This window comes from Martes martes, assembly GCF_963455335.1.
Source record: "Martes martes genome assembly, chromosome: 4".
Classification (NCBI taxonomy): Eukaryota; Metazoa; Chordata; class Mammalia; order Carnivora; family Mustelidae; genus Martes; species Martes martes.
In genome coordinates this window covers 61,090,151-61,110,147 of record NC_137891.1, presented here as the reverse complement: position 1 = coordinate 61,110,147, position 19,997 = coordinate 61,090,151, and the positions used below count along the sequence as shown (strand labels likewise).

The window sequence follows — 19,997 nt, the reverse complement described above, 5'->3', positions numbered from 1 at the left end:
ATTTCTTAATTACGGAGTTTGACAGGGATAGGTTCAAGTGAAGGTCCAATAATGCACAGTATAATTCTTGGTACAGTTTGGAATTAAGTTACGCTCCAAGCGGGGTGGCAGTGGAGGAAACTTCCTACCCAGCTGTTAAGACAAAAATCTTATCTACTTAAATAGTTCACTATTGTGAAAAATCATAGCAATACTTTTTTTTGGCAGAGAGGGGAAAAGAAAAGAACACTGAGATCATTTTTCCTTTCAGAACACCTCTAAGACACAAAGCTACTCAAGTGAATGAAAGCACCAGGTCAGTTTGGGAAGGAAAATACAACTCACCAAACAAAAAACCAAACAAACAAAAAATACAAGAAACAAGTAGTGGGTTCCTGGCATGCAGTGAGGGAAAAGTGCCCAAAGGAGAAGATCAGAGAGTGAAACGTTCTTAGAAAAGCAGTGGGAGAGACGAAAAGTGGATGAAAGAAGTTTCTTGATCGTTTAAGAAAAGATTAACAGTTCAGGAAAAGACATGGCATTCTTTAACTGAAAAACCCACGAATCTGGACATTGAACATGCCAATAGGAACATATTGTGGCACAGGAAACATTAGAGGGTAGAGGGGGTGGGGGGAAGCTGTCACACATGTAAGGACATGTATGTGCATATAACTGGGCCTGGAGAAGGGACATGGGGTTTGGGGAGGAGAGTTTGGGATGGGTCCTGCCTAAGCTCCTTCATCCACAGTCCGCTATATTAATTCAGGACGGGATCCCTGGGATCCTGGAAACACATCAGACTCATTCCTGCTCCTCTCCTCTCATGCTTCCCTCTTAATAGTCTGTTTCTCATCATCCTTCAAGGCCTGGTTCAAGTCCTAGCTTTCCAATAAGCTTTCCCTGACAACTCATCTCTGCACGGATTTCACTTTCTGGGAGTCCCAGCTTGTTAACAGAAGCCATGGAATTTGCCTCTTTGCTAGTCTTGCTTCTATACTTTGTTCCTTAGATTTCTGTGTGGTATTTCTCCTGCCTGCCTCACATGGAGACGGATAAGCCATGGCTGATTCATGCCTTTGAAGGGTTTCATCCAGGCTCAAGTGAGAGAACCGGTGCTTGAGAATTTTAGTTCTGTGTGGTAAGTGACAAAAGGGCCCAGTAATAATACACCTGTCCTAAAAATCAGGTGTATGGACTGGAGGAAGACTTTTAATCACTTTTTTTTTTTTGGTGATGATGGTGGTAATTATGGGCACTTTGGAAGGGCAACTTGAAAGCCAATAGACATCACAAGAGAAAAACATGTTTCAACTTCCTTATTTGTTCAGCAGTGAAAAAAAAAAAAGGGAAAGGAGAAACAAATTAATAACAGCTTATTTCTCAGATTTTATCTAAAGAACACACACTTTAGTGTTTTTTTTTCCTTAAACTAGATGGTGTATAAAGGCTTATCTTTAAACACTAGATTACAGACACTACTTTAGATTTAAATTAAAGAAAATTAAATTCAGGCTTGAATAAACACCCTTCTGGAAGGATTTAAAATATTTCTGAATCTCCAAAAAGAAACTCTATTAGAGTTTTAAATCAAGTAAGATTTTTAAAATTTATTTTTAAGTTTTATTTATTTGAGAGAGAGCACTAGAGAGAGCATGAGTTGGGGGGGAGGGGTAGAGGAAGAAGCAGACTCCCCGCTGAGCAGGGAGGCGGATGTGGGGGCTCAATTCCAGGATCCTGGGATCATGACCTGAGCCAAAGCAACCGCTTAATGGACTGAGCCACCCAGGTGCCCTCTGTTTTGTGCTGTTTTGTTTTGCTTTTTAAATGATCAAACAAGATTTTAAACTGATTAAACTTCATGGATTTTGAACAGCTCATAAAATCTCACCGGTTTTAGATGTTTAGTACCACTGGATCCCAGAGATGGTACAAGGATGTCACATCCCTATAAATACCACACAGGTGTCCTAATAGAACACTGATCTTACCACACAAACATGGGCCTCCTAAGAGGCTACTATTAGCTCAGATATTGGCATCCTGTCGGTATATAATGAAATTAAGAGTCTTGCTTGCATATGAGAAATTTCATATTCAGAATGTAATAATATTCTATGTTTTTACAGTCCATTTATATTTTGGTATTTCCACCCCATTTTTTCTCTAGTTATTTCCACCATCAGATGGTGAGGTAGCTGAGGCAGGGATCCTTCTCCTTTGCCAAGAAGCAGGGTGAAGCTACCTTCTCTCGTGCACAAAGACTCTCAGTTAGGGAATGACCACTGTCTCCACTTTCAGGTCACTGTACCATGCCATACCCCACCGTTCAGATTTTCTGATTCAGTGACATTGAAAGTGAATTGTATATTCTGAAAAGTGGTCTTAATTTCTGGTTACACTAACATCGCAGACAGTAGAGACAAAGGCACCTGAAAAATTTAATGAATACATTTGCCATCAAACCATCTCATTTCTAAAAGACTTCTTCCTTATAACTCTCCTGTAGGCTAGCAAGTAATTTGAAAAGCACATTATATAAAGATGCCCACAGACCATGGATCACAAAGATTTTGCTTTCCTCTTGTCACTGTCAGGGGTTCCTACAGAGAAGGGTGGTAGTCTCGTCAACCGTAACAAACACGAAACAGTCTTGCTAGAAGGCCCTGTGTGGGCCACACCATTATTCTATAGGTACTAAGCAACTATAGTTTAAAAACAAGCCAACCTCTCAGAACCTTGATTAATAAAACCCTACAAAGTTAGCACATTAAGAACATAGTTGATATTGACACACTCCATAATTTAAAATATCGAAGTTTCGTATGTGATTTAACCTGGAGAATACTGCCCAACTAGAACTTCAAAACGCTTAGGAAAAGAAAAGGCTAACATGTAGGTCAAAGGTCTACTTCACAGAGAACAAGGACTCACATTAAAAACCAGAATCCCAGCCAACCTAAGAATGCTGGGACCTGCTGGGGCCTGTCTGTACTCCCCGTGTCTGAGAGTGTTTCCTAGCACTTCCTCGGCAAGCAGGATGCTATTTGCCCCTCGTGTATTTTCACAGAAGTCCATTTGCTTTCCTTCCCTGGCCTCTTTGCCATGGGCTATGTCCATCATCGGGCGCGATCTATGTGGCAGAAGTTAGCGCAACTCCCCGGGGACAAGCCTCTGAAAGCCAGATGGGTTATTTAACACCAAAGTTTTCCCCCTTTCTTACAAGAAGGATTTTCAGCGACCAAGCTTTCCTTTTTATCCCGGTAACAGTTTTTATATTCCAAAGAGCGTTTTTAACTTAGGCAATAAGAACTGGAAAGCCTTTGCATTTACCTTTCTTGATCTAGTTCTATATACTTTAACAATCCCTATAAAAAACAAATTGGGTACTGATCACTGATGACTTATGGCGACAGCTGGATTTCAACAAAATTTGGTACAATTTTCAATACCCCTTAGTTGAAATAACACAAGATGCCAAAAGAGCTAAAATGGAACATTACTTTAAAAAATCAACCTAAGCATAAAAAAGTCCTAGAATGCAAAAAGGCCATGAACTAAAATATCAATGTGAGTGGACTGGCAAAGAAATTAAGGAGAAATTCTGAACACCAGCACAAGCTGCAAGAGTGATTCTGCAATTCTAACTGTAACATGTCCTTTCATGTCAGAAAGTATAAGTCTCAAATGCTTTTATCATAGCAGAAAAGAAAAAAGGTTCCTTAAAACCATGCAGTTTGGAGTTTGCTATTTTTTTCTTTTCGAAAAATACCATTTCTATGGGCAATGAAAAACGTTCAAAGTACATTTTACTAAGCAATTTTGAGCTTCTAAATGACTCGTACACGGAAACACTTCAGCTATATGTTTAAAAAGCCCTGGACGGGCAGAACAAAGGAAATAAGGATGGTTTCCCTCATTAGGTTATTATTAGATCATTTCCACTGGATAATGAGCCCCAGATAAGGCAGTGTGGAAAGCTGCACAATCGTGAGCCCTGCCACATACCTTTTAACAAACCCCTGCCCTCCTTTATTTCTCTCTCACGGGTTTAAACCCCGATCTCTTTAACAGAATGAACAACACAATATACAAAGAGGCAGTCAGAATTTGTGTTATTTTCTTCTCTAAGTGAGAGCAATAAAGCCTAAGGAAAATAAACAAAGCGAAGTTTCCAGAGCCCTCCGGTTTTCAGGCGTGTGTATCTGGGTAGCCCCTCCTATCTATCACGGCCAATCCTGACACCTTCCTGGTGCAGAATGACAGGAATGCCCCGCACCCCAACGACTATTCTGGGGGCAATAAAACACTCAGAAAAGCACTGGATACTCCCACTCTCATTCCGTGATGCCCCCAACCAGCTCCTCCGACGAGCATGAACACAGGGGAAGACTGCTTTGAACAAACCACGATCATACACTAACCAAGATTGTTATTATGCTAAATTCCAAATTCACTTCTCCAAATGGAGAGAGCGAGGGTTCTCAATCGTAATCTCTAACCTTCTTTGTGGCATTGACCTCTCCACCTTTAACAGACATTTGCATATTCTATAACTGATACCAGAGATGAAAATATGAGTAAAGATGATGACTGCCTGTAACCATCAAGAATCAATAGGACTAAGTTATTATGGAACACTGGGTTTTCCTCAAAGCTGAGGTTCAGTTCATTAAACCAGTCTGATTTTAGTTTTTTGTGTGTGTGAAAATGTTTACACTTCCTTACCTTAAATAAACTGCCAAATAAACTGTCATTTTCTGTGTGTGACTCACCCTCCAAATTATGAATGCGGTTTCTTCTTTTCTGTGCTAGATAGAACTCTGAGCCTATACTGTATGGAATGCACGGGTAAAGGAAGGGCATTACGAGCAACAACTCTGGAACACGCATTTAAAAAAACATAACAGTTTGGTTTCAGGTCAATTGCTTCTTGTATATAAAAGGATGAATAAAACTAGTTTATGACAAACTGAGCAGATATTCTGGGAAATTGGTCAGTAAGCCAAACGTTGAAGCAGTTTCTCCTGGGAGGATTTTTACATGGACACATACTTACTCATACATACTTCCCCTCCCCCCAACACACACAGGCACACACAACACCCCGGTTTCACCATCTCAGTGCCCTCAGACTGGCCAGCGGCATTGGAAACACTCCCTACACCACCTGCATCATTGACCCGAAGTCTCCAGGCCCCCTACGTCCATTCATACTCATCCATTAAGCTAATTTGCACAGACTTTTTCAATGGTGTGTGGTGGAAAACCTCCTCACACAATTCCAAAGTGTCTTCCAGAAATACTGAGGCTCATCCTGGGAGCAAGAAGGTATCAAATTAAAAGCAAGGCTTTCGCTTCCTCAGGGTGAACTCTACAGTTGTCTACAAACAGAAACGTTTTGCTTTCCTCAGCTAAACTTAAGTTTCTAATCTTCCACTGGAGGTACAAGAGTGACATAGAAAAGATAAACAGAATTTTCTAGCAATCCTGCAGCAAAAGCAAAGGCGACCGAATTTCCCAATCCATGAGGTTATTAACATCATGGGTCAAAAAAAAAAAAAAAAAAAAAATCATGGGTCATTAGCATCAGTGCATATAAAACAAAAATTCAATCCTTGTTTGGTTTACAATCTGGTATGTGCATGATCCATGGAAGCCTACCATAACAGAAGCGCTAAATGCTGAAGCTGGAAGGATCCAGAAAGATCACCTAGACCAAACATGGAAGCAAGAATGACATAGTTCATAAGGCTTGGCAGTAGCACGTACCCACATATTACCAAATAAATCCGTCCAGTAAGTACCATGAAAGTGTTAAAGTACAAATAGTGCTGAGAAATGAATTATCTAGGGACGTTTGGGTGGCTCAGTCGGTTAAGTGTCTGCCTTCAGCTCAGGTCATGATCCCAGGTCCTGGGATCGAGTCCCACATCAGGCTCCTTGCTTAGTAGGTCTTCTGCTTCTCCCTCTTCCTGCTGCTTCACCCTTCTCCCTCTCTCTCTGTCTCTGAAAAGTAATTAAAATCTTTAAAGAAATGAATTATCTGAACAATTTTTTTCTAAAGATGTTATTTTTGAACATTTATATACCTAGTTGTGTAATGCAATGTCTCGGTTAGTTAAAGAGCAAATCTGTGCTTCAGAATGTATATACTGTAAGCAACTACATTTTGGTTTTTTTCTTTTTTTGTAGTTTTCTCTAAGAGGCTCCCCTACTGGCACTATAATTTTGATGCGTTACAACAGAGGAGGGCCTGACAGTTCTAAACCATTCTCCATTTTGAGGCATTCTTTGGCATTTTCAGATTTTTATCCTTTAAAGTCATTGTTCAGGGTTTTCAGAAAGATTGAGACAACAAGTGTAAAATAATTAGAATAGTCGTTGGCATTAATCATTGTTGAATAATGTTATATATTATATATAATATAAATATATTTATATATACATGTATATATAATGAATAAATATTAACTGTTATTTTGATGTATGGGAACTAGAATTTTCCATCTGGGTAGCATAGTTTGTCATGGTCCTATCTTCTTCCTTAAGCTTGATTTTTTTTAAGATTTTATTTACTTATTTGACAGAGAGAGAGAGCACAAGCAGGGGGAGCAGCAGGTAGAGGCAGCGGGAGAAGCAGGCCCCCCCATTGAGCAGAGAGCCTGATGTGGGCCTTGATCCCAGGACCCTGGAATCATGACCTAAGCCGAAGGTAGACACTTAACTGACTGAGCCACCCAAGTGCCCCTTTAACCTTGATTTCTGAATAAAAAATTCGCTGTTTACGGCTGCTGCCTCTTCTTTTGCTAATCTTCTTGCTCAAAGTGAGAGATGATAGAGGGATTATTGAGACATAAACAGTTGGTTCATGCCTCCTTCCCTCCCACCTCTGCAGAACTGAGCTCCTATTTTGCCAGCAGCCCTTCTGTGTGTCTCCCTGCTTTCACTTTCCAATGTCTGTCCCCACTCTTTTCAACACAGTGTCTTCTCTCTTCTGGGTTTCTTCTTCATGTTCCTTTTTCTTCCTGTCTCTCCCCTTAGTTTTTGTCTCATGTACAAACAGCCTGACTTTTACTGATAGTGACTTTTCTTTTTGCCAGTACATTAGTTATATCCGGATTTTATTTTTTCCTATGCTTACCTGGTTACTGGGTTCTTGGAATTCTTTTTGTTGGATATATATATATATATATATATATACACACACACACACACATATATATATACACACACACATATACACAAACATATATATATAAATTATATAACATTATATGTATGTATGTATATATATACACATATACATATCTTTAGTATACTACGTCTATATTAAATTTATATATTATGTTTGTTTCCTCCTGGGGAACAGGAACATTTAGGTAGTGCTTCCTAATTTGGAACTACTTGAAAAAGCTGGACAATTGCAGTAATAAATAATAGTAACCACATCACCGCCACAATGAGAGCGGTAACAATGAAAACAATCATTGCAGTCCTTACTGTGTTGGTCAGAGTGATTTACCTGGATAATTTCAATTATATCTCACACCACCACTATGGGAATAGACAATATTCCCACCTGAGGGTGAGGAAATGCAGGTGTGAAGTCAGGGGCTGTGCTGAAGGCCCACTGACAGCAACAGCGGGGTTGTTCAACAGGCAGTCTGACTCTAGAACCTATGCTGTTAACCAGAGAGCAAGATTTCACCGGGCCGTTTTAGTCTAGATCTACCATGTCTGCCAGAATCAAAGAAGGGATCGCCGTACATTCTCTTTAAATCAGCATAACACAGTGAGCACGCATACCACATTTCAGTCTGAGTCATCTGGATTACTAGACTATTTCTTCTAGTGTTGTGAAATTCTAGTAGCTAATCTTCTCTAGTAGAATAACTAATTATTGTACCTTATATTTGAAAGGTGAAAAGATCTTGGGGAGAAAAAGCTAGGTAAAACACTCTCAAATCACTAAAATATATATAGCTTCTTCCAGGATTCTAAGAATTTTTAATAGCTCTAAAATGAGATTGACATAAACAAAAATCACTGTTATTCATTAAGGATAAAAGAATTGGGAGAATTTTGAAAATAATTTAAGACATTATAGAAATTTTTATATTAAAGCAAGATATATTGAGAAGATACTCAAAGGCCAATGGACTCCTACAACTGGCTATAAAAAATCATTTAATAATAGTGAAGCATTTTTCATAATGCACTTAATATTTGTGAAATACATATTAATCAGATGTTATTTATCCAAATCTGGCCATAAGGAGTTTATAGCATATTATGTATCATTATCCATCATCACACAAGCATGTTTCAAGTTAATAGCATATAATTATCTGGCTTGATCTGTGGAAGTCGTATTATATCTAATAATCTAAAATTGAGTCAAGTGCCATTATAGAAATACCCATATAAAATAATATTTTAAGCATGGAAAATGGGTTCTGAAATTCCACTGGAAAGACCATCTAAACAACGGCTGCACAAAAACACAAAAACGTTTTAATGCAATATCCAATATGCCCAGATGCAATGAAATCTATGAGTAGAGGAGCAATGTTGTATTTCATGCTGTGTGTGTCCTTACTTCATTAACATAAATAGCTTTTCCTTCTCCAAACTGTCTGTCTTTTCTCCTCCATTTCCATACTTCTTTCTAGTCTAACATTATGCTTATACTCTGATAGCTGGTTAGTCCCCTTAGGAATTGTTTCTGCTGCATAAGCTTTCAATCTGAGAGGAGAGAAAAAATAAAAATAAATTTCAAGGGCATTATTTCTCAAAGTCTCTGAGATACAAGACCAGTTTTTTCCCCAGTCCTTCCAGGACTGACAAGTCAGCAAAGTACAATAGTAATGTATTACAAAAGAAGAAGATGAAAAAAGAGAGTATAAGTCCCATTTCTTGAAATTATTATTTGATTTAACCAACATGAGTTTTACTATTGACCTACTATATAAGTTTCTAAACACTTAACTTGAAATTTTGTACTTTTCGCATTGTGGATGGGTAGCCAAGAGGCTGAAGATGGGCGTGGGCCCAGGAATCACACACACTGAGGTAGCTCTCACTCTCGAGTGCTTCACCTGTTTCCTTCTCCCCTTCAGGACCCAAGGACCTTCTCCTCAAGGAGACCTGGATGCTCAGTAGAGAATAGGACCTACCAGGGTGCCCTATGTACTTCTCTCATAGCGCTCAGGAGACTCTGTCCTTCACAAATGAAAGCTCTACCAGCAAACAGACCTTGTTTGTCTTATGATTTGTTTCATTACAAGGCTTAGGACTATTACATTCAGTAATAAAGTCTTTTCATCACTTTTCCTTTTATTCCTTTATTCAACTGATAATTTAGTTGAGTTGTACATGCAGAAACCTAATTCTTTCCTAGGCAGCTTTAAAGTTCTGGAATCAGAGATCCAGTAACAGCCCTCTAATAACACATACTATCTGTTGTAAGACGGTTTTTATTTTGTAGCCACCAAATATATCAAACTTTATAATTCAGGTTTTCTTTAAGAGAGAGTATAAGAGAGGGATGGGGGAGGGGCAGAGAGCGAGAGAGAGAAAATCTTAAGCGGGCTCCACACCTAGCACACAGCACAATGCAGGGCTCCATATCTCACCACTCTGAGATCATGACCCAAGCTGAAATCAAGAGCTGGGCACCTAACCAACTGAGCCGCCCTGGTGCCTGTATAATTCAGGTATTTTTATACCAAAGGCAAAACCAAATATGAAAAGATTAATGAATCTGGTCCCATAAAATTTTAGTTTACTGAACAGGAAAAAAAAAAGCACACTTAAAAATAAGCTGGAGATCTATCTATAAAATATTACAAAAGTTTAAGAATCTTAATAAATGAAATAAGACAAAGATGAATACTGCCATGAAAAGAAAAAATGATTTATCTTCTCAATTAAAAAATGTACATGAAAACAATAAAATCTTGTACCTGCTAAAATGGCACTTTTTAAAAAGATATTATCCAATGTGTTCATGCTAATATGTAGCCCTTCCTTGTGTAAATATATAACAAATCTTTAAAAGAGTCTAAAACAGTTTACTTAGTAATTCACAGTTAAATTCATTCAAAGGAAGTAATTAAGAATGTAAACACTCATGGTATTGCTCTAGATGTCTAATAAAAGGGAGAGTAGTTACATAAGATATATCTATGAAACTGCACAGTCATTAAAATGATGCTGTAGAATAGAATTTATTGATGTGGAAAGATGTTTACAATGTATTCACAATCTATTGTTACTGAAAATAACAGGTTGCAATACTCTATTATACAATACGGTCCCATACTGCCTATCTAGAAGAACATATATCAAAGTAATAATAAATATAGGAGATCTTTAATTATTTTTGATTCTGTTTTCTAATTTACCTGCAGTAACTATTTTAATACAATGAAAAATAAGATTAAAGATATTAAAAAGATAAAAATACAAAAAGAACACCTTCAGTCAAAAAGCAGTGATAAGGGAATTAATTCAATTAGTGGCACTAGTAGTAAGCGGTAGATTGTGATTGAAAGGATTTGCAGTAAATTAGGAGACTATTTAAATTAGGAGACCCACTTTCAGGTATTTTTCAGGCACATTTGCATGATAATGATCTGCTAATCACACTTATGCCTATGTATTCCTGAAAACAGTACTGACAATGTTCAACATTCAACTCTTCTTCTATCTGACTTGCATTTACATTATGTTTTGTCCACAGTTTAAAAATTAGAGCCCAGGAACTGGTTCTTAGAAGTAGTACCTCCAAGATGCATGGAGTGGTTGTCGATTTGATCTCTCCATCATTGGTAGGTCGTTTAGTTCACTTCTATCACACAGTCTACTTGTATAGCTACAATAATTACATTGAAGACAACAGCATTATTGAAAGGCTGTCCAATGCCAACAGTTTGAGCACTTCTCACTCTCCAGCCTCTCATGTCATTGACTTTGGGTTTGTCATTCCTTTTTTAATGGACAGAGGCCAAAGCAGAAAACTTCAACTTCACAGAGCATTTCAGAGCTTTTTGAAAAGAACTTCAGAGATGATTGGGTCTAATCCCTTGATCTCATAAATATGGAAACGGAGGCCCAGAGAATAAGTAAGTGAAGAGCCAAACCAGAACCAGGTTATCTTGTCTCTCAGGCCAGTTCGCCTTCCGCCCCCATCTACTACTTCTACCGAACAACTGGGTTCTAGTCTAGAAAGTCACTGTCGGACTCCAGGGTTGTTGAAAAGAGTCAGCGTGTATACAGACCTTGCATCTGGTAGCTGTATGGTGCCTGTCCGGGTTGAGGGGTACCGAAGCTTGTGCCGTAGCTGAGAAATCCTGTCTGTCCGGGCGACTGAGACTGTGACAATCCACCTTCAGTCTTGATGCCTGCCCACAATGCACCTAAATCAGTTAGTGATAGCTTATCTATCTGTTCATCTCCAAAGCTGGTCAATACACAAAAACACTCCCACAGCTGTTGAGTCACAAATGCTTCCCAATGTCATCTCAGTTATCAAGGCTGTACAGGCATAGACTAGAATACCCGAAACCAGAACTTCCATTAAAAAAAAACAAAAACAGAGGAGTATTACAGATTTGACTGATTATTCACATTGTCCTTTCCTGTTTTTCTGGTTTACATTTTCTTTAAATTTTAACTTCCATGCTGTCATGTCTATATGTAGTTTGTTTTATAAGAGATTAAAAGAGCATCTTTCATAGTCAAGAGATGGCCTTAATTAAACTTTAACTAGATTATTCTAAAAGTCACTATGTTGATTAGTGTCAAAATTCTCTTTTCTGAAAAGAGATTAATTAGTCTCTTGCCTTGCAGCATTTTCCCCCCTGTTTTTTCCTTACTCTTTCTGCCCAAAGCTGATGTTAGCACACGACTCATTTTGAAGTCAGAGGAAGCAATACTGGGCCCAGAAGTAAGCAAGCCAGGGGGAAAACCTTCTCCCAAATACCCAGATCCTACCAGAAAGGAAGCACAAAGAAAGGAGAATATTAAAACACCGAATCATGAAGAGTTGCACAGTGTTTTATAAAACAAGGGAAGCTGACCAGGAGATCCCTTTTTGTCCTTGTAGTTTCAAGAATTTATTCCAATTTTACTGTTCTAACTGTAGCCTAAAGTTCACTTCTCTTTCTCATCATGATCATATAAAAATAATGTGTTTATGGCCCTCAACTCATTCCCGAAGCACCAGGCTGACATCCGATTTTCAGGACTTGGGGTTGGCAGTAGGGCTGTGTAGGGCTCAGCCCTGGATTATAATTAAAGACAGTCATGAAAGTTCACAACTGTCCTTAATTTCCACAGAAGGAAGGGAGAAAAATTTCTGCCAAGCGAATTCACATGTTTGAATAATTTTACTTTGCACTTAAGAAAAATGGTATCTTTGGGATCTAGAATACACAGTAGTCTCACTGTTTATTTCCATTTTAGGGGAATTTCATCAGTAGAATGAAATTAGGTAACTTTCCTAAGGCGGTGGAAGAATCTGACTCTTGGCTGAGAGAGCCTATTACAATTCCTGGAGTATCTCTAAATAACCTCATAATGACCTTAACATTTAAGTCTTAACATAACCTTAACATTTTTTAAAAAAAAAATGTGGGTTTTTTGTTGTTGTTGTTTTTTCCATGTGCAGGCAATCCCAACCAATGAATAACCCATACTTATTATAAATGGCCCCTGGAAAAACACCTGCCTAAGGCAGGTGGTTTGATGGCTCTAGAAACTCCCTTCCTTTCCTTGTCACCAACAGGGATTTCCCCTTCTCTCTTTCCATTTGAGACTCTATTAATCTGCTTTTAGTCTTCCCTGGTACCATCTTTGGATTTAGCCTGGAGGTTCAATCTTTGTGATAAAAACAGATAAGGAAGAGCAAGAAGAGGCAGAAAACACCCTCATCGGCACCCTTTCCGAAGGCTTCCACTCAGGAGCCTGCGAACTCATCTTACTGTTAAGCTCCACAGAGATCCAGAGAATAGCAGGGTTCTGCTTTCCCACCGATCTATTGTTCACACCATGAGAAGATTTGCTTATCTTTTCTTACAGGGTCTAAGTAAAAAGTAGGGGGCACAAATGCTTGGAGAGAGTCTTCTTAGACCATCTGGACCTTGACTACCAGCCGTTAAAAACCCGAATGTATGTGTTCCTCCTTCACAAGCAAGCAGAGGGGAGAAGGTGGTCAAATTTTTCAAAGCACTGGCCCAAGGAAACTAGAATGCCTGGCCAGAAGCCCTGGGAGCATCTCTCTGTACTCAAGGCCCAGAAAGAGAAGAAAGTGATTGGGGAAAATACTAAGGACTCAGACAGATTTGTAAGCACAGACAGCCCTGAGGCCAGAGCGCTTGACCAAAGTGCCATGCTCTTAACCATCTCCTGACCTATCACATTAAAATGCCCATCCTCTACTAGTTATGGTGGGAATCTCAGAACCTCTGCTCATCTTCCTCTCCTGGAACACTTATTGCAGACAACAAGGACATCTACTAATGGTTCAGAACGGGAACAGTCCTAGACCACAGGCAAGAAAGGGGCAAAGAGCCCTACCATGACTCCATGGGGAGAAGAAAGAACAAGAGAGGAGCTGTGTGCATGACAGCCCAGGTAGTGACATGAATGAATGGCAGCTTCCCGGGGGCAGCACTGGTAAGGCTACAGTCGTTTAGTACTGTTTGGGCCGGAAGATACAATTACACTTCAAATAATCAGCTTATCAGTCCATTTTGAGAATATAAATTGGGGACCGCCTCAACTCACATTATAGAGTTGAAGGTATGCAATTCAAATCAGAGATCCTTTTTCCTCTTTTAAGGCAAGAATTGTTTAAAAGTGAACTACAGATAAATTTGATCTGTATCTGATATTATTTTCAAAAATCTTGAGTAAAAGTTATGGAAATAAAAGAATTCTAGCAAGTCCTTTTTATGGTTATTTCTAAAAACTGGCTTAAAAATACCTACCTAGAGAACTTTCTGTTCTGGATAGTTTTGAAGTGAAACTATCGAGAGTGAAGTCATATATAATTTATATTTTAATTTACATATATTTTCTAAGAAATTTATATATAGTTGATTGGTTGGGATAGAGCTAGAGAATAAAAAGGAATAAAGTAATTTGCCTTTCAATTATTAATGAAATGTTTAAATGCTTACTTTTTCCAATATACTGCTATAAACACAGAATTACTTATTCTACCTGTCCTTCCCCCCAAACTCTCATGTACTTTTTCTTAATCACTCGATTTTATTTTTCCTTAAGGGAATGTTAGTAATTCATATTTTTTCTATTCAAAGTGCAATTTGCTTAAAATTGTAATTGTAATTCAATTGAAGAAAAGATATCATGAAATTCTAGAATTTCTTAAAATTAAACTTTGGGGTTTTACTGGATTTATTTTTAACTTACAGGTATTGATCCTTAACAACTGAGTTAAATTACACCAAGATAAAGATAATCTCCAGGTGGGAAGGAACAAATAGGGATGGAGCTTTCCATGTCCCCTGCTTTGCCTCTTTCAAGTGCAGCCCAAGCTGTGATATATAGATCACTTTTCCTAATGGCTGATCCTGCTGAAATGTGAAAGCACTGCCACCCTTCAGTTCAGAGCAAGGGCTTGTTGAATTCTGTTTGTACTTCCCTAATCATAGGTAGGCATCTGAGAAATAGGAAATGAATCTTTACCCCCAAAGACTCCATTCACTGAAGTTTTATCGCAAATATGCACCAAAATACTTTGGATTCCAGAACCAAGTGCTCAAGTGGCAAATTAAAAGTTGAGCTATAAATGGAAAAAAAAAATGAGAGCAAGAGGGCTTATGACCCGTGCAATCTAGTTGCCACCGCTGACCTCAAGATAAGTAGCCACCACTTCTTACAAGGCTCATTCAAAACAAGTGTATGAAGAATTCAGACACAAAAGGTGGTAACACTTTCTAAAGTGGCCCCAGACAGTCTTTGGGTACCACTCCTGTGAAACGTGCACACACACAGGCCTGCCCATTCCATCCCGCTACTGAGGTAACAGGATTACTCACCATATGAGGAAATTCCGTATGGCTGTCCCGGCTGTGGGTAGGTGGCGTACGCTGTCGCTTGTTGCATTCCTGTGGTAAACTGTGTTTGCCCATATGCAGCCATAGTTTGTGAGGAAGGGGTAGGGAGAATATGTGGGTATGGTCTGCTATTTGTCAGAAATGACAGAAAATAGAAAGCCCATGCATTAGATGGAAACATGCAAGGTAACTGATTAACAGCCATATTACAAATTGCAGTTAAAGACTATCTCCTTAAGTACAACTTCCGAATATAATATACAAAGTACTGAGGTGCTTCAGTATCTCTTCTAGGTGATGCTCCAAATAAATCTGAGTAAACACACTGAAGTCTCTAGGAAATGAGCTTTAGTTTAAGATGTAACATGTAGGCACAAAACATGACTTGAAATAAGGTAAAGGTTACTCAAAAAAGTCATTTATTAAGAGAAAATACATCTTACTTGGAAGGATAAATCTGTGGTGGGGAGAACTGGTGAGTTGGTCTTGGGCTGAAGCTACTGCTCCCAATTGCTGAAAAAAAAAAAAAAAAGAAATGCACGATAATCACAGCAAAATACAAAATACGTCTAAAGCATCGGTCTATTTTTGAACTACAGGTAGAGACCATATGAAGTTGCAGATATTTGGCCTGGAAAAAAAAAATGGCACTTTCATATGCTCAACCTAAGAGAAAGTTAAAATATATTGAACGACCTATGAGAACTGATTAAGGGGTTCGAATGTTAAACTAACTCTTAGAAAGTAGTCCCTGTCATCTGAAATACCCGTCAGCGGCAGTTTAGGAGAACAAGGTGTCCTGGCTACTGTTCGGAAGGACCTGCTCGAAGGGGTGGGAGGAGGGTGAGTTTGCAGGGCTGGGCGGGACCCAAAGGTCGCTAGCCTATTGTGTGTGCTTGGAACACACACACCTGAGAATGGATTACAGAGCACCACCCCACACACCTCCCAACACACCCCCCCACACACACACTGCCCCGCGGCCCCCCCCCCCCCCGCCCCGTCTAATCTGCTCTCAGGTGAGTACAAATAGGGCCAAGCCTCATTTGCCTGTACTGCTTTAGCAACATTTTTTAGTAAAAATGCATTCCTATAGTGCTCTTAAATTTCTCAGGTTGCAAACTAAGCCTGTTTTTTCTTGCACTGAGGCGGTGTTCCTGCGTCTTTCAGTTAAATGTGCTCAATTTCAGTTAATTCCATAAAAAAGTTTTTTTTTTTAATTTAAAGACGTTATTCAAGCATTCAAGCAGAAGTTCATCCCTTCACAATCACATGGACTTTATTCAGTAGGTCTCAGAAAATGCACTAAACTCTATCAAACATTCTTTTACATCCATTCTGAACTAGAGCAAAAATCCATTTTTGTGAACATAAGGCATTAAAATGGTAGTTCTCAGTTTTATTTATTGTAAATAGGAGCTATCTCTTTCATGTGCATATATATTACACACATTTACACTTAATATATTTATATATACACACAGTATATATATTTATATATACACATATGTATGTGTTTCTATGTATTACATATATGTAAAATATATATTAAAAAGATACCATATCTATATATATATCCCCCCCACCCCAGACTCTTCCTATCCTCTACCTCTAGCTGAGAAGCATATTCTTTGGGTACAATTGTAAGATATGTTTATCTTTTCTTCCACTAATAATCCTGGTGTTCACAGGCTCTATTATTCAGTAACTATACTGTATATTAAAATCCTTCCATAAGGTTCCATGCACTCAAAGTTGTATACATTTTTCATGATGTCACATCAGTACATTTATATTTCTCAGATTTACTACTCCATTTGTGTTTGGGAGAAGAGTGATAGAGTTGGACCAGAATTGTAATCGATGAATAATTCTCTCCATGTAAAGCAGGGAGGCCTAACCCAGGACAGCAAAGTAGCTCAAGATGAGCTCAACTCTTACACACAAGCTGCCAGACGTCCCCATGTGGCTCTCAGTTTGGCAGAGCCAGGGTCTGCATTAAAGCTAAGGCAGGCCAACTCGGGTGGTGCCCCTCCCCCCCCAATCTGTGGGCCCACATTGAGTCACTGCTCTGTACCAGGCACCAGGCAAGATGCCGCAGACGCAAACATGCAAAGACAAGTTCTCTCTGTCCCATGTGGGGAGGTCGACCCACAAACAGCCGTGAGGGGATTAGTTAAATATTGCAATTTATAGAAGGGAGGGATTAGTGAGAGAATACTTGGACAACAAGGGCTACCACTTGCCCAGGTCATCCACGATGACAACCTTTCCTGCTCTGCTTTGCTAAGCCTGGAAAGAGGCCAAGGGCAAAGGAGATTTACCCAGCAGAGTAGCCGGGGAGGACTAATACTTTCCCTGGACAATCACAGTTAAAAATAAGTTAAAAAAATAAATAAAACCAGAACAAAAACCCAGTGCAACGCGATGACGGAAGCCACAGAAATCCCTTTCATGCTTTTCCAGCTCTATCCCTGTTTTTTTGTTTTGTTTTTGTTTTTGTTTTGTTTTGTTTGCCAAATTGTGGGTTGGGACCCATGAAAACATCATCAACTCAACTTCACAGGTTATACTCAGCATTATTTTATTTATTTATTTATTTATTTATTTTTACAAACAAACAGAATAACAGAATGGTGCATATCGGAGTTGTTACAGAGCGTAAGGGGAGCTCCATGATGCCTTAAGAGCAAACGCATAGTTTAGGTGTGTACACATTAAAGAATGGTGTCCGGGAGGCCGCGAGCGAGGTAACTCAGCACAGGCTCTGGAGTCAGAATCGTCCATCTCATACCTCAAGTACTTCTCCTCCTAATTGCCTAACACACCTTTAACTTTTTAAGTAATAATTTAGGAATTCAGATTAATTTTCATTTCATGAGATCAGAATAACCAGAATAAACCCAGATCATTTGTTATTCATCAAGGTAAATAAGATGGTCATTTTGGCAGAGTAAATTCCAAATTACGCTTTGGGAACACATGGGCAACTAATACCTTTCTCTCTGTTTTAGCGCATTTGTTTCCTATTGTTCCATTCTTTCTCTTACTTCTAGCATAGAAGCTAAAGAAGTTCCCCAAATCTTGTTGTAGGGAGGGAGCGGGGGACCCAAGCTTGAGGATCTCCTGAGAAAGTCAATAGAAATCCCCAAACTAGCAGGTCTTCAGTTTATTACTCGCATCTGAATGTCAACCTCACTCAGCTGGATAAGCAGGTCCAAAGATTAAATGTTTTGACTCTTGGGGCACCTGGGAGGCTCAGAGGGTTAAGCCTCTGCCTTCGGCTCAGGTCATGATCTCAGGGTCCTGGGATCGAGCCCCGCATGGGGCTCTCTGCTCAGCGGGGAGCCCGCTTCCCTTCCTCTCTCTCTACCTGCCTCTCTACCTACTTGTGATCTCTGTCGAATAAATAAACAAAATCTTAAAAAAAAAAAAAAAAAACATTTTGACTCTTCTCTTTCCATTTTATCATAAATTCGGCCAGCTCTCCCTTCAGTCCTATACCTCACTGCTCTCCTTTACCCCTCTGTTCCAGTTGCCACAGGGGTGGCCACCGGAGGATGGCAGTCAGGACACCCCCCCAACCTGGCTCTCCTTCCCACTCTTCTCCACTCCTTTCTCCTAGTGGAATCCTAACACATTTGGGCCTGCCTCAGTGGCTCTTCTAAGAAGGACATGAGCTAACACAGTCTTCTCTCTCCTGGGCCAGGGCAACATCGGTCTGTTTTTATTTCTATATACCCTCCTCTCTACTCTTCTCCCATGAAGCATTTTCCACACAAGTGATGATCTCTCAAAAGAAATACAGATCATGTCACAACTGCCTCCAACTCCAAGCCCCATTATCCTTCTGTTACATTTAAATGAACCCGAACTTAAAAATAAACAAAACACTTGCATACATAAGCCCAAACTTATTCCCTCACTTCACTAAGATCCCTGCTCATATGATTTCCCCTCAGAGAGGTCGTCTTCCCTCTACAGGAGACCCCCATCCACTCTCACTGTATTATTTGAGCTGCTTTGGGTTTTTTGTTTTTTGTGGTTTTTTTATAGCCTAGTTCCTTACACTACCACTTACCTCTTTATTATCTGTCTCTCCCACAGAATGAAAGCTCCATGAAGGCAGGGACTTCATCTTCTTCATCACTGCTCTATTCCCACTGCCTAGAACACTACCTCACTCACATATAGTAAGTGCCCTATGCAGAACTGTTGAATGGGTCAGACCTCAAAGTTACATCTTTTTAGGAACAATTAAAAGACAGAAGCCTTATTCGTCAGACACGATATTGTTTTTCTCCTCTAGAAGCATTCCTGTTCCTATTTCTAATTTTCTTTTTTCTCTCTCTTTTTTTTAAAAGATTTTGTCTATTTACTTGACACACACAGAGAGAGAGAGAGAGAGAGAGAGAGATCACAAGTCGGCAGACAGGCAGACAGGGAGAGACGGGGGAAGCAGGCTCCCTGCTGAGCAGAGAGCCCAATGTGGGGCTCGATCCCACGACCCTGGGATCACGACCTGAGCCAAAGGCAGAGGCTTTAACCCACTGAGCCACCCAGGCGCCCCCCTATTTCAATTTTCAAATACCCCCAGACATCAACATTGTATGATCAATATTATCAACTGGCACTTCCTGTAATAAATTAATAATAAACTTAAGCTTTGTGGAAATGGAAGAAACAGAAGGCAAAGACAGTTTGCAATTGCTAAACACATTATTTTCAATCCCAATTATTCTTAACATTTAGATCATTAAAATATTACTTTTCATTGGTAAACAATAAGTGGGCAGAACATTAATTTTTTTTTAAGTTTGTAATTTTTTTTTTTAAGATTTTATTTATTTATTTCACGAGTAGGCAGAGAGGCAGGCAGAGAGAGAGAGGGAGAAGCAGGCTCCCTGCCGAGCAGAGAGCCCAATGCGG

The 19,997-nt window shown here is 39.3% G+C and overlaps 1 protein-coding gene across 3 annotated transcripts in view; it reads right to left on the bottom strand.

Annotated features, from left to right (window-relative positions):
- EYA1 (EYA transcriptional coactivator and phosphatase 1) overlaps positions 1–19,997 on the bottom strand; it is a 166,308-nt gene that overhangs the window by 115,904 nt on the left and 30,407 nt on the right. Inside the window, exons 4-6 of one of the 3 annotated variants that reach the window (XM_080802030.1) lie at positions 15,512–15,581; positions 15,051–15,196; positions 11,265–11,402 (exon numbers count right to left, since the gene is read on the bottom strand). In XM_080802030.1, coding sequence (XP_080658156.1) covers positions 11,265–11,402; positions 15,051–15,196; positions 15,512–15,581 — 354 coding nt within the window. The remainder of the gene's footprint in view (positions 1–11,264; positions 11,403–15,050; positions 15,197–15,511; positions 15,582–19,997) is intronic. The other 2 variants (XM_080802031.1, XM_080802032.1) reach the window with 2 other exon arrangements.